This window comes from Podarcis liolepis, assembly GCF_965112155.1.
Source record: "Podarcis liolepis genome assembly, chromosome: 1".
Taxonomy (NCBI): Eukaryota; Metazoa; Chordata; class Lepidosauria; order Squamata; family Lacertidae; genus Podarcis; species Podarcis liolepis.
The window spans coordinates 109,214,909-109,228,938 of record NC_139554.1 but is presented as its reverse complement, the minus strand read 5'-3'; the positions used below and the strand labels follow the sequence as shown (position 1 = coordinate 109,228,938).

The following is a 14,030-nucleotide window of genomic DNA, read 5'->3' as shown; positions in this document are numbered from 1 at the left end:
TATGCTTACTCTTATTTCCTTGGTATTGGTGTTTAAGCAAGCACCTACGTGTTTTTCGAAGATAATCTATGCAGCCCATTGGGTACTGATCTATTTTTATGTTTCCTTGCATTATAGTTGGATAAACAGCCCAAATATGAGGCCAACCTGTACATGTATCTTTACTTCGTCATCTTCATCATTTTTGGTTCATTCTTCACGTTGAATCTTTTCATTGGTGTCATCATTGATAATTTCAACCAGCAAAAAAAGAAGATAAGTGTCCAGATTATTCATTTCTACTTCACACAGTGAGCTGTGTTTCACAGAAAATACAGTGGTACCTCGGGTTACATACGCTTCAGGTTACAGACTCCGCTAACCCAGAAATAGTACCTCGTGTTAAGAACTTTGCTTCAGGATGAGAACAGAAATCGTCCTCCGGCGGCGCGGCGGCAGCAGAGGCCCCATTAGCTAAAGTGGTGCTTCAGGTTAAGAACAGTTTCAGGTTAAGAACAGACCTCCGGAATGAATTAAGTACTTAACCTGAGGTACCACTGCAGTCAAAATGTCATAGTTGCGTACCATTCAAGAACCAGCACTATGTTTTCTTTGGAGGTGCTTATACAGTATGACTGGTGTGTTACTTAATTTACCCCAATATTCAGTTTTCCGAATGGTCAGCTGAACTTTTTGTTACAGCATAAAACCTGATTGGCAAGTTTGCAATGAGACATTTGCTCTTTTCCAGCATCTCTTACAAATGGATAAACGAGCGTAAACCATAAGGCAAATGGAGTGCCTGAGTGCACCTCACGTTGTCCATTAGCAGCAACAAACACTGCTTTAGAACTTGACCAGGTTACTTGACTTTGGAAGGAAAAAGAGAGATAGAGTTGGGTGTCATCAGCATATTGGTGATCTCAAAACCCAGACATCCTCCCCCTGTGGTTTTGTGTACATACAGCTTGGGGAAGAAGATGGAACCCTGAGAGACACCATAGACCAAAGGCCAAGGTATCAAACAGGTGTCCCCTAGCACTTCCTTCTGAAACTGCCCCTCCAAGAAAGTCCAGAATCACTGTAAAACTGTGTCTCCTATTCCCACCATAAGGTCTAGAAGGATAGCATGATGGTGGTATCGAAAGTCATAGAGAGGACCAGCAGAACCAATAGGAACACACTCCCCATTGTCCTACATAGATCATCCATCCAGGTGACCAAGGCAGTCTCCATTTCATAACCATACCTGAAGCTTGACTGACTTGGCTGTAGATAATTTTCCTCATCCAGGAATACCTGGAGCTGAGGTGCCACAACTTACTCAAGCCCTTTGCCCCCAATTGGGCAGAGAGCTTCACATTCTGGTATGTATGGGGAGAAGGGATAGGAACTCCAAGCATCATGGCTCTGAAGTTGATTAGTTAGTTACGGATATGTATGATTTTTTATGGATCTCGTTGTTCTCCATTCAGTCCTTCCCTCCCATAAGCCACCACTATATTTTCTTTGGGAGCATCAGGGATTCCATTTCTTGAATAGAAGGAATTTCATTGGAACGAGTTTTTCTCTGACAGAAACTCTTTCCTTCTAAGGAAGCTGCTTCCATCTCAGGAAGAGGGAATCTTTTGATCCAATCCAAACTGTTGATAGAATTACTATTCCTTCTGCTGGAGGTCAACTGATACAACAGCAGTGCAATTAAATCAACATTCTGCACTGTATGCAAGCTGTCAGTATCCTCTAATACAATTTGCAGTGACCTATGGAAGATGAAAATAAATTAAATTGAAACGTAAAGCGTGTGTACCAAAAACCACCACTAAGCAAGTACCAGAAGTAATTCAATTCAAGAAGGAGTTAACCGAAGCCAATAAACGGCTTCTTTCGAGGATATTCCATCACTTAGGGAACAAAGGGTATTCATCAAATAATGATCCGCATCAAATATTTTCATTTTCCTCTTTAAAGCAAACCCTACAGGAATGCAAAATAATGCCTACACTGGTAGATTGGGCAGGTGAATGTTGCAGGGTTAATCTTTATGGATGGAATTAAATGCTGATGTTCCATCTACATGAGCATATCAGCTTTTGAGACAAAATGATGCATCCCCCTTTCCTCCCATAGTCCGTTCTGGGAGTTCTTAGGCACTCCAGAGCCAATCTGAGGGGCACAGGGAGAGGGGCAGAAAGCCCATAGTGCAAGCAGAAGTCCTTACACAGAGTTTCCACACAGGGCTTGTTAGGTGAATCCTGCCCAAAGTTTTGTGGTTAAAATATACCCATGGAGAAGTCATGCACTTGCACATCTACTTGAAATAAATGGGGTTTACCCATTTACCGTATTTTTTGCTCTATAAGACTCACTTTTTCCCTCCTAAAAAGTAAGGGGAAATGTGTGTGCGTCTTATGGAGCGAATGCAGGCTGTGCAGCTACCCCAGAAGCCAGAACAGCAAGAGGGATTGCTGCTTTCACTGAGCAGTGATCCCTCTTGCTGTTCTGGCTTCTGAGATTCAGAATATTTTTTTCTCTTGTTTTCCTCCTCCAAAAACTAGGTGCGTCTTGTGGTCTGGTGCGTCTTATAGAGCGAAAAATACGGTATATATGTATTAAAAATGTGTCATAAAATATCAGAGTGGTGTACAACAATTAAACATAAAGCACTATTTTAAAAAGTCAAATAATCATTAAAGTGACCAGCTAATCAGTTTAAACAGGTGCAAAGGCCTACCAACATAAAAAAGTCTTCAAGAAATGCATGAAAGTCAAAAGTGAAGGGGCCTGCAATATCTCTGATGAAAGAGTGTTCCACAACATCTGCACAGTGACACTAAATTCCTGACTTCTGTTTGAAGTCAGTTGGGCCTCTGTAAGATGGGGAAAAACAGGCAGCACTCCTGCAGATGCTCTCAGTGATGAAGCTGGGATATTAGGGCTCAGGGTCCTTAAGGTATCCTGGACCCAAGTTGTTCAGGGTTTTGTGTATTAATGCAAGAACCTTGGAATTTGAAGCTGGCCCATGACCACATGGGCAGTCAGTGCAGATGTTTTAGCAGATGTGTCACAAGCTGTCTGGCATCCACTCCCATCAGCAGTTTAGCTTTTGTAGTTTTCACCTGCTGGAGCTTCCGGGGCAGCCCCACATAGAGCACATTGCAGTAATCCAGCCTCAAGGTTATCAATGCATGGAGTACAGTGACCAAGTGTGTATTCATGAGTCTAAAGTTATGGTTGTAACCAGTGGTTTTCTTTAATTCCTTTACTTAGGAGGACAAGACATTTTTCTGACAGAAGAACAGAAGAAATATTACAATGCAATGAAAAAGCTGGGGTCCAAGAAACCACAGAAACCCATACCCAGGCCAGCAGTAAGAATGTCTTGTATCTTTTTTAAAAAACAAAAATTGCATTAATCAGACAAAAGCTTTCATTGAAGTTTAAAAAGCAAGTTCACCGAGAAAAACAGCTTTCCCTTGCCCATGAAATGACATCACACCCTTTTGCTGTCTTACTTCTCTCTGTCTTGTTTCTGCAGAATAAATTCCAAGGCTTTGTTTTTGATTTCGTAACCAAGCAAGCCTTTGACATCGGGATCATGGTTCTCATCTGTCTCAACATGATCACCATGATGGTAGAAACAGATAACCAGGACCCCTCTGTGGAAGACACTTTGTACTGGATCAATGTGATTTTCATCATCCTTTTCACTGGGGAGTTTCTCCTGAAATTGCTTGCACTCCGCTATTATTATTTCACTATTGGTTGGAATATATTTGATTTTGTGGTCGTCATTATCTCTATTATAGGTAAGAAATATTTGGGGCTGAAAGGATGGATATAAGTTAAGAAAAGGGTCAGCTAAAGAAAGAATTTTGGAGATTTGTCATAAACTGTTGTAAATGCTGCTGGTACCCACTTAATTCCCTTTTTCTCCACTTGAGACTACAAAGTCTACATTGCAGCATGCATGGCGAATTGTTTTAACATTGTACTGCATCAGAAATGACATAGAGGTCTTTTATAAGTACTTGAGACTTTGTAGATGCAGGGGATTCAATTTAGTGTGGTCAGAAATGGTATGAAGAAAAACCTATGTCAACTCCTCTCATGATACTTCAGGGGCACCCAATGAAATTGATTGGCAGCAGGGTCAGAATGGGCAAAATAAAAACATTTCTTCATACAGATAACAATTAACTTTGTACCTGTCAGGTGCAGTGATAACCACCAGGTTAGGCAGCTTTCAAAAAGGAGTATTATTTCATAAATCACTATTATTTATATCCTACTTTTCAGGATATAAAACCTTCCAAGGTGGCTTACAAGGCCTTCCTTCCTCTGTTTGTGGAGGGGACTTTGAGCTCCTGCTGGCAGAAATAGGGGACCATGTTTGTCTGTTCCCCTGCCTTACAGATCTGAAGGTTTCCTCAGCCTTCCAGAGCAGATGTTCAGTGGCCACAGGGGAGAATTTCAGCAAAATTACCCATACCCCCTTCATCTAGCAGGGACATCCTGTGAGCAGGATAGAATTTTTGAATCCATCCCATAGTATACACAGAGAAAATTAATGATCTCAGTGACGGCAGGAGCTGTAGACATCCCAATGTCAGCCTAGCCTAGCATTCTCTCCTTGACCTTTCACAGGACAGTTGAGTCAGAAAATAACTACAATATGTGAACTAGAGCCAATTCCAGGTAAAAAACAAAACATGGGGATAGTGATTTGCCATTTCCACCTCACACTGAAGCCCCTGATTGAAAATGATGTGATTGTGTATTACATTAATATGTAATATTATAAAATGGTTTGCCCTATTTTTTAAAACAGGTCTTTTCCTGTCCAAACTCATTGAAAAATACTTTGTGTCGCCCACTTTGTTCCGAGTGATCCGACTTGCCAGGATAGGTCGCATCCTGCGTCTCATCAAGGGTGCTAAAGGGATCCGCACTCTGCTTTTTGCCTTGATGATGTCTCTCCCTGCCTTGTTTAACATCGGCCTCCTCCTTTTCCTGGTCATGTTCATCTACGCTATATTTGGAATGTCCCAGTTTGCCTATGTGAAAAAGGAAGCTGGGGTTGATGACATGTTCAACTTTGAAACATTTGCCAACAGCATGATCTGCCTCTTCCAAATCACCACCTCTGGGGGCTGGGATCGCTTGCTGGCTCCCATTCTCAACAGCAATGCACCAGACTGTGACCCTGAAAAAGTCCACCCAGGAAGCACCACCAAAGGAGACTGTGGCAATCCTTCCGTTGGGATTTTCTTCTTTGTCAGCTATATTATCATCTCATTTCTGGTTGTAGTCAACATGTACATTGCTGTCATTCTGGAGAACTTCAGCGTTGCCACAGAAGAAAGCGCTGAGCCTTTAGGCGAAGATGATTTTGAGATGTTCTATGAGGTTTGGGAAAAGTTTGATCCGGATGCAACCCAATTTATAGAGTACTGCAAACTCTTTGATTTTGCAGCTTCTCTGGAGCCGCCTCTTTTAATACCAAAGCCAAACCACCTCCAGCTTATTGCAATGGATCTTCCCATCGTCAGCGGCGACAGAATTCACTGCCTTGACATCTTGTTTGCTTTCACGAAACGTGTCTTGGGCGAAAGTGATGAAATGGATGCTCTCCGGGTACAAATGGAAGATCGGTTTATGGCTGCCAACCCTTCCAAAGTCTCCTACGAACCCATTACAACTACTCTGAGGCGGAAACTGGAGCTGGAGTCCGCTAAAGTCATCCAGCGAGCCTACAGGCGGTACCGTGCCTCAAACCCGGTGCGTGAACCTTCATTCATATATGACAAAGGCAAAAACAAAATGGACGCTGATAAGTTGAGTTTGAACTTGCCCCTGGAAACGAGGAAGAGGAACTCCTCCACCACGTCACCACCTTCATATGACAGTGTGACAAAGCCAGACAAATACGAACAAGAAAAGTCAGAAAAAGAAGAAAAAAACAAAGATGACAAGGAGAGCAAAAAGTAAAAACGAAAGTGAGCGTGTGATCCTGTCTATAGCAAATTTGTTTACAGCATAAGGAAGTTACCACTGATAACTGATAGGGACTGTGCTGGAAGTTTATGCCAAACTGCCTGTTTCTACAGTTATCCAACATAGTACACTTGTGCACCCAAGGCCAGCGTTGAACATAAATAAGGCAATCGTCATCTTATTGTTGGCTGTATAGTAGGGTAGCAGACTTGTGAGGACAATGCTGTGCTTCAAACCAAGAGGCGCGGATGGAGATGGATGTGCAAAATAGCTACAAACTGTCAGGACACGTCCATAATTGTGTCTATCATAACAAAAAAAAATACCCACCACTGCTGAAGTAATTGTATCCACTGTGTGCATCCCAGTCGCCACATGTGTCCTGTTTGACAAATTTCTCTTGGTGCCGCCATTTTTCTGTTTACAAATCGCTGTTTAATTATATGTTGAGCAAAGGAGCGAGGTGCTCTCTCTCATATATTTGTTTACATGCATTCCCCCACCACCACCACCAACACACCACCCTTTATAATTTAGGATATGGATGTGATATTTTGGACTTCTACTCATTGTGGGTGTAGTCCAATACAAGCATTTAGCAGAAAACCCTGGGTCTGCTGCAAAGAGATGGCGTTCTAAAGAGGCATGTCGGGTAGGCGGAACAGTCAGAAGAAAGGAAGAAGTGTCAACATGGTTAAAGGATGTTGTTGTGTATGTGCCAGGTTCCGTTTAGATATTAAGTTAAGCATCGGCTGTGCTTGCAGAGACATGGCATAGGGCTTAAAAATCAAACTGCCTTTGTAGATATGCAGAAAAGGACAAGTTTAGTTAAAAGTTACACACACACCCCACACACACACACACACAATCCATGCAGTCCCCAAATTCTGGCTAAAGAACAAATAATGGCCACTGCTAAAAAAAATTTAATTTTTGCCCCACGTTGGGCAAAAGATTCCTGCAGTGCAGGAGCTTGAACTAGGTGACCCTAATGGGTCCAGTCTAGCTCTACAATTTTGTGATTCTATGAAATAAATTCAAATCCTGATCTGGCCTACCTTAGTCTACTCCAGAGAGCCCCATTGTGAGAAAAGAAACAGGAGGGTGAACAATTCAAAATTCCAGCATGAAAAGAAAAGCTCAGAGCGACTCCTCTGAACAACCGACAGGTGCTCAGCTCCTCAACACAAGGAATCAGAAGGGGCAGTGAGGAGGAGATGCAAGGCAGGAGAAAAGCCCAAGTGGAAAGCAGTAGCTGAGAATGGCATCAGCCAACACTTGGCAGGCTGGAGAGAAAGCACAAACATCTTTGCAAAGGAAGGTCCAATCCAGGCAGAAGTGGCCTATGAAGTGGTTCTCCAGGGAGAGCCAGCAGCTGCTACAGGGTTGCAACCCTCACCCATAATCCCTGGGGGGAAACTTGAGGCATTGCAGCCAACACCATAAAGGCATGTGCTCTCTGATTTTGGTGGGGCTGCTAGACTGCAACTGTCCACTTCCATGGTGTTGGCTGTTATGCTTGCTGTTTCCTGGCACTTACAGCTGAGGATAGGAATTCACCCTTGCTCTGCAGAATTAACCAGTAATTCTGCCTACTGAACTGCTTCGCTGGCTGCTGCTGACTCCAGGCTCCTCCGCTTTGAAAGGAACCAGTGCATCTCACAGATAAGGCCATTGGCTTATTTAAATTGCCTGAAACTTGCTCAGTGGCCTTAAAGAGGTGAGATAGTAATATCGAAAGCCACCAGGCACTGTTTTCACCTGGTAGTTCTAAGGATCCCTCTGTCGCTTCCCCTTTCCAAAATCGTTTAGTTTGGTCAATTCCGAAAACTTCAATGGCTGCTCCTGAGAGATTCTCATGGTTTGGGCCTAGCATTCGCCAACTTGGTGCACTCTAGATGCTGTTGAACTGTGGCTCTCAGCATCTCTGACCATTGGCTGGGGTAGGCTAGTTGGGCCAATTCCCCTTCCTCCAGCTCTACTACAGTGGTACCTCGGGTTACATACGCTTCAGGTTAAATACACTTCAGGTTACAGACTCTGCTAACCCAGAAATAGTGCTTCAGGTTAAGAACTTTGCTTCAGGGTAAGAACAGAAATCGTGCTCTGGCGGCGCGGCAGCTGTGGCAGACCCCATTAGCTAAAGTGGTGCTTCAGGTTAAGAACAGACCTCCGGAATGAATTAAGTACTTAACCCGAGGTACCACTGTATTCTGATGTAATTTTGGTTTGTGTGTGCGCACATGCATGCACATTTATACTAGAGAGGGAATGCTGAGGTGATATTTTCCTTCTTCAGATGAAGAATGGTTCCAGGAATTGCTGTGAAATATGGTAAAGCCACATGGTAGATCAGAATATGAAATTTCCACACTTCTCCTCCCTAAGGATAGAAGGATGCCATTGGCAGAATCAACCCAGAATACATATACATCCTATTCAGGCCTTTATCACAAGGCTTTAACATGTGAGGAGTGTTTAATGAGTGTGCTGGCTTTGTCCCCATTTCCCCCCACATGTTTAAAGGCAACTGTCTGCGGTGGGGGAGCCTCCTATGCTGGTGGAAATTCTTGTACATTTTTGGACCCTGGTTTTCAAGGTTCTGAAATGTGTGTGAGCCTGCAGAAGGACAGGAGGCTTACTTTGTGCAAACCATTACCCCTGAACGCCTGGAGAGTGATGAGTGTGGAGCTACCACACTCCCTTTTTCCACATGTTTAAGCCTCAGTTTGAATGCCTGAATAGGGCTATGCATATTCTAAAATATGGCATGGAATATGCTCTTCCTAGGTATGCACGTGCCTAGGTTCTATCTCAGAAACTAGGCACATGCATGCATAACATGATTGACCATGACAAAATATAGGTGGAAGCTTGCTTTCAAAACTGCACTTAATATCTACACAGTCCATGTAGCTTATATTTGTCCAGTAGTCGTTTGGGTTAGATTTTTTTAAAAAAATATATTCTTTAACTTACATTGATTTAACTTACAAAATTGATTTGGCAAAAACAAAAATGAAGTTTAATAATGGCACCATTAAAAGCCTAACTGATTTACAAAGTGTTTCATTTCATTTTTATTTTATTTTTTTGGCATCACAAGAATCTTACGTGTATTTCCTGCAACAGACTAGCATGGCTTACTTGGTAAGTTAGTTTACCCTGATTCTCTCTCACGTACAGATAAGAGATTTGCATGTAGCCATGCTCTACTCTATAGCTCATGCATAGAGAAAAAAAAATGCTAATATCCAAAAAGAGAAGCCTAACATCAGGTTTCAGGGTTGCATCACTTCAGCTATTTGCAGATTGAAATTCCAGGATAAAGTTGCATTAGTGCAGCTAAAAAATTTGCTACACACTTTAGGGTAGTTGGGTGGATTTCCCCTCCCCTTCCTCTCCCCTCTTTTATCATGAAATATTGCATTTTAACAAGTACATTCCACAATTCATCCACTAAACTGGACCAGTTGGTAATTTTATACTTGCCTTATATTGCTATGCTTCGGACAAACGTAGCCAATAATCCTAACCAAATGTTAAATCCCTCCAGGATATGAAATTGTAGCCAGGGGGAGCCACAAGCCAAGACAAAATCTGGCCTCCATTGTTCTGTAGTGCCCTGCACTGGAGGGAATATTCAAATATGTAGCTGCTTAGCTTTGTCCTGAAACAACCATATTCTTTCCTGTGCAAAACTGACTGTGTGTATCAGTGCTTGCCCTTTTGAATAAATCCTTGGCTTTTGAAAAATAGCATTTGTTTATGAAAAAAAAGAGAGAGGAATGGTTGCCTTAACACAGGTAGCATTTACTGCAAGAAATGTGAGCCTTCTGTTTAGTGTGCAATCTTCCAGCAGCTGTTAACGTTCTTTTCTATGACATTATCAGCTGGATAATAAAGCAAGGGCTGTGTGTATTCTGTGCAAGTGTGGGTTTGCAGTGGAAGCATCCTCTCTGATACTGCGGTCAAAGCCAGGTGTTCTGAGGACCTGACCTTTTTCTCTCCCCACCCTTCTCTCTTGTTGAAAACCAAATAGTCCACTGGCTTGTGGGGGGCAACGGTTGTTGTGGATTTAATATGGCCAGAGAGTGGAGCTTCAGTGCCTTATTTGGCTGTCTCTTAGGTGATGCTTATTCCCTGCTCCCCGGGTCTATAATATGAACCTGTTAGCTTAACTGATCGACAGATCTAGAGAACAGCTGTTTGCATATTTTCCAAAAGAAAAAGAAATGGCGAATCTGACTGTGTTTCTTCATCCCAGCATCCCTGGGTGTAACTTGCAGCCTGCATGGCACCTTGGAGAGCCTTATCTATGAAGTTTGCTACCTCTTCCCAGGGTCCACAACGATGCAGACTTTATAGCTTTAACAGCAAGTCAGATTTTCTCTTCCCCCGCTCCTACCCAATGAAGAGTTCTGGAGAGCTTCCTTACTGTGATATTTTGGTTGGCCCAATAAAGGCATTGCCATACTGTGGAGTTTGTTTGTTTGTTTTCTTATGGGCCAACATACCACATCTTTTGCTTTTTTGCTTTAAAACATTTTCATCAACAAGTGCCTGCAGTTAATCAGTTGGCAAATTTACTTTATTTTACTGTAATTTACAAATAATCTCCCAAACTGCAGATGGCAAGCACCGCCTTAGAAGAAGCTTTCCCCATTCACAGAAGGGAATGCCTCTCTTACAAACCACATACCTTGCAGGCCTCTTCTAAAAGCAAATGCATGTGTTTTGCTTTGGGCCTATTGCTTTAGTCACACGCAAATGTGATCACTTCATTACTTCACTAATAAAATTTACAGTTGGCTGAATATTTCTTTAATCAGGTGGCAGCCTTACCTGTATTCCTTACAGGTAATATAAACCAGGAGCTGGGGAACCTGTGACCCTCCAGATGTCAATCGACAGCAACTCCCATCATCCCTGACTCTTGGCTATCCTGGCTGAGGCTGATGGCAGTTTGACAATATCTGGAGGCCCAGATATATAAGTCGTCATGCTTTGCCATTCCCTGCCTCTTTCCCTCTGTGCCTACTGCTTCTCCAGTCTTTTGCAAAAAGAAAAATCCCAAATCCTTCTAAAATACCGTTCTTTGAAGTGTGGTTGACATGTGCAAAGGCAATGAAGTTCTGCAGTATATACTGGCTACAGAATTTAGGTTTGATTTTGTGCAGCATCTAGAGCTGGTATAGACTACATACAGCCTTGCACAGGGCTTTCAGAAGAAGATTGTATTCTGGTACTCTTTCCTGTGTCCTAGCATAGGAAATCATGCATCAGTGGCAGAAATCAATCCATTGTAGAGACAAGAGTTTTGTTTTAAGTTAGCGACAACCTGATGCCGCTTAAAAGTGTCCTTTTTAATGACCGTCATGTGATGCAAAATCGTTTCTATAAAGATGTGCTGTAAACAATTGCAATACTTTACATGTCTACTCAGAAGCAAGTCCCTTTTGTTTTCAGCTGGACATGCTCCTGTCTAAGTGTGGATGGCAGCCTTAACTGGTTTAAGAATATACATTTATATAACGTTTTTATATTCTCAAAGTCACCTTGCTTTATGTTGCCAGTTTGCAGTTATAATAGGATTTGTGACTGCAATAATCACTTTCTAATTTATTTATGTATGTATGTATTAGAGCATTTGTTTTATATCACCACAGTACAACATTTAACAGGTGCAAAGAAGTTTGACTTCTTCCTTACCCGTCCCCTTATTACCTCTTCTTCAGTGGGTCATGTAAGGAGAAAAATTGAACAAAGTTGTAGATGAAATAATTTCACATTACAAGGGGACCATGTTCACTTGCCTCTGAATCGCCTGATCTTTGTAACTGACAAAAAGAGTAAATGATTGGTTTTTTCCTCCTGACATTGCTTTGATCAGACATTTTGATCTTATAATTTATCAACTACTCCATCTGTTGCAGTATTTCTTCATAGATAACTCATTTTTTATCCGTGCTGTATTTGAACTGTCCTGCATGGGGCCCACAATCTGTAATTTCATCTCCTCCTTCCACAAAAACAAAACAGTAATACTAGAATCAAATCGTTATCAGGACATTTTTTGTTTTGTTTTGTCGGTTTCTTACAGAGGGAAAAAGCGAAACTTACTCTTTTACTTTTGCTATTGACTAGTAATCTATATTGATGAACTGCATGTAGAAGACTATTTTAGCATAAATAACTATCAAACTACATTACTAACAAGCCAAAAGAATAAAGCTAATAATTTTTATCATAATGCAGATTCATTTTGTGTCTCTGTTGTCTTAAAATGTCATGAACAGTCATTGTCAGCTTGTTTTACATGGAGAAGATTCGATTCATTACCCACACAAATGCCATTACAAAGTTCCCCCGTCTTCAGTCACTGGATAGCCAATACTTTCCTAGGGCAGTGAATGTTCTCCTGAGCACTGTTTTCTCCCAGCTACTTTTCCCTCTTCCCCATCACTCCTATTCTCTTGCTAGTTCCTTCCTTCTTTCCCATTACTCTGCCCCTGAGCTCTTGACTTGCATCGTCCAAAAAAGGATGTTGGCCGCAACCCTGGCATATATTTCTGAGGAGCTGCCTTGATCCCAGGGAGTGGCTGGGAAAAGGCACAGGTCAAGGCCATGGCAGTTGTTAAACAACTTCCAATAGCTGAGCTGACTGAGAGCCACACTTGAGAAATGTCCTTGCAAGCCATTTGAGGCTGCCAAGCTTGCTCTGGCCATCCTAACAACAACAACAACAATTTATTGTTTATACCAACAAAATATTAAAATACAGTAGTCCGTCAAACATTAAAAGCTTCCCTAAACAGGGCTGCCTCCAGATGTCTTCTAAAAGTCTGATAGTTGTTGTTCTCTTTGACATCTGGTAGGAGGGCATACCACAGTGCGGGTGCCACTACTGAGAAGGCCCTCTGCCTGGTTCCCTGTAACTTGGTTTCTCACAGTGAGGGAACCGTCAGAAGGCCCTCTGCACTGGACCTCAGTGTCCAGGCAGAACAATGGGGGTGGAGATGCTCCTTCAGGTATACTGGACCGAGGCCATTTAGGGCTTAAAAGTTAGCACCAACACTTTGAATTGTGCTTGGAAACGTACAGGGAGCCAACGTACTTCTTTCAAGACCGGTGTTATGTGGTCTCAGCGGCCGCTCCCAGTCACCAGTCTAGCTGCCGCATTCTGGATTAGTTGTAGTTTCAGGATCACCTTCAAAGGTAGAACCACATAGAGCGCATTGCAGTAATCCAAGCAGGAGATAACCATAGTATGCACCACTCTGTCTGCAGGCAGATAGGGTCTCAGCGTCTGTACCAGATGAAGCTGGTAAACAGCTGCCCTGGACACAGAATTGACCTGCGCCTCCATGGACAACTGCAAGTCCAAAATGACTCTCGGGCTGCTCACCTGGTCCTTCAGGGGCACAGTACCCCCTTCAGGACCAGGGAGTCCTGCACACCTACCCACCTCCTGTCCCCCCAAAACAGTACTTCTGTCTTGTCAGGATTCAGCCTCAATCTGTTAGCTGCCATCCATCCTCCAATCACCTCCAGACACTCACACAGCACCTTCACCACCTTCAAAGAGAGGTGGAGCTGGGTATCATCTGCATATTGATGAACAGCCAGCCCAAACCCCCTGATTATCTCCCCCAGCAGCTGCATGTAGATGTTGAAAAGCATGGGGGAGAGGAGGGAACCCTGAAGCACCCCACAGGTGAGAGCCCAGGGGTCTGAACACTCATCCCCCACCACCACTTTCTGAACACGGCCCAGGAGGAAGGAGCAATCTATCGGTTGCTTTAATAATCCATATATAATGTTCTCACTAGAGAAATATAGGCATTTTGGACAAACTGTGGACTTTCTCGATGCCCGTCAAAGCTGAAGCATGGCGTTGGAGCACTGCACAGTTGCTAGAATTCTGTTAGCACAGGGTAATTTTATGCTACATCTTTCCTAATTGTTCCCACCACTGTTCCACCATATAACTCCACCTATGAACTGGATGCCAAAGAGCCCACTGACACACAAACTGGATTGCAAAACTCGTA

At 42.8% G+C, this 14,030-nt stretch overlaps 1 protein-coding gene across 1 annotated transcript in view; it reads left to right on the top strand.

The window, feature by feature from the left end:
* LOC310703424 (sodium channel protein type 1 subunit alpha-like) overlaps positions 1-12,196 on the top strand; it is a 49,516-nt gene extending 37,320 nt beyond the window's left edge. The window contains 4 exon segments of the mRNA XM_083495805.1: positions 118-259; positions 3,250-3,350; positions 3,518-3,788; positions 4,811-12,196. Coding sequence (XP_083351931.1) covers positions 118-259; positions 3,250-3,350; positions 3,518-3,788; positions 4,811-5,970 — 1,674 coding nt within the window. The 3' untranslated portion in view covers positions 5,971-12,196.
* Positions 12,197-14,030: the final 1,834 nt, after the last annotated feature.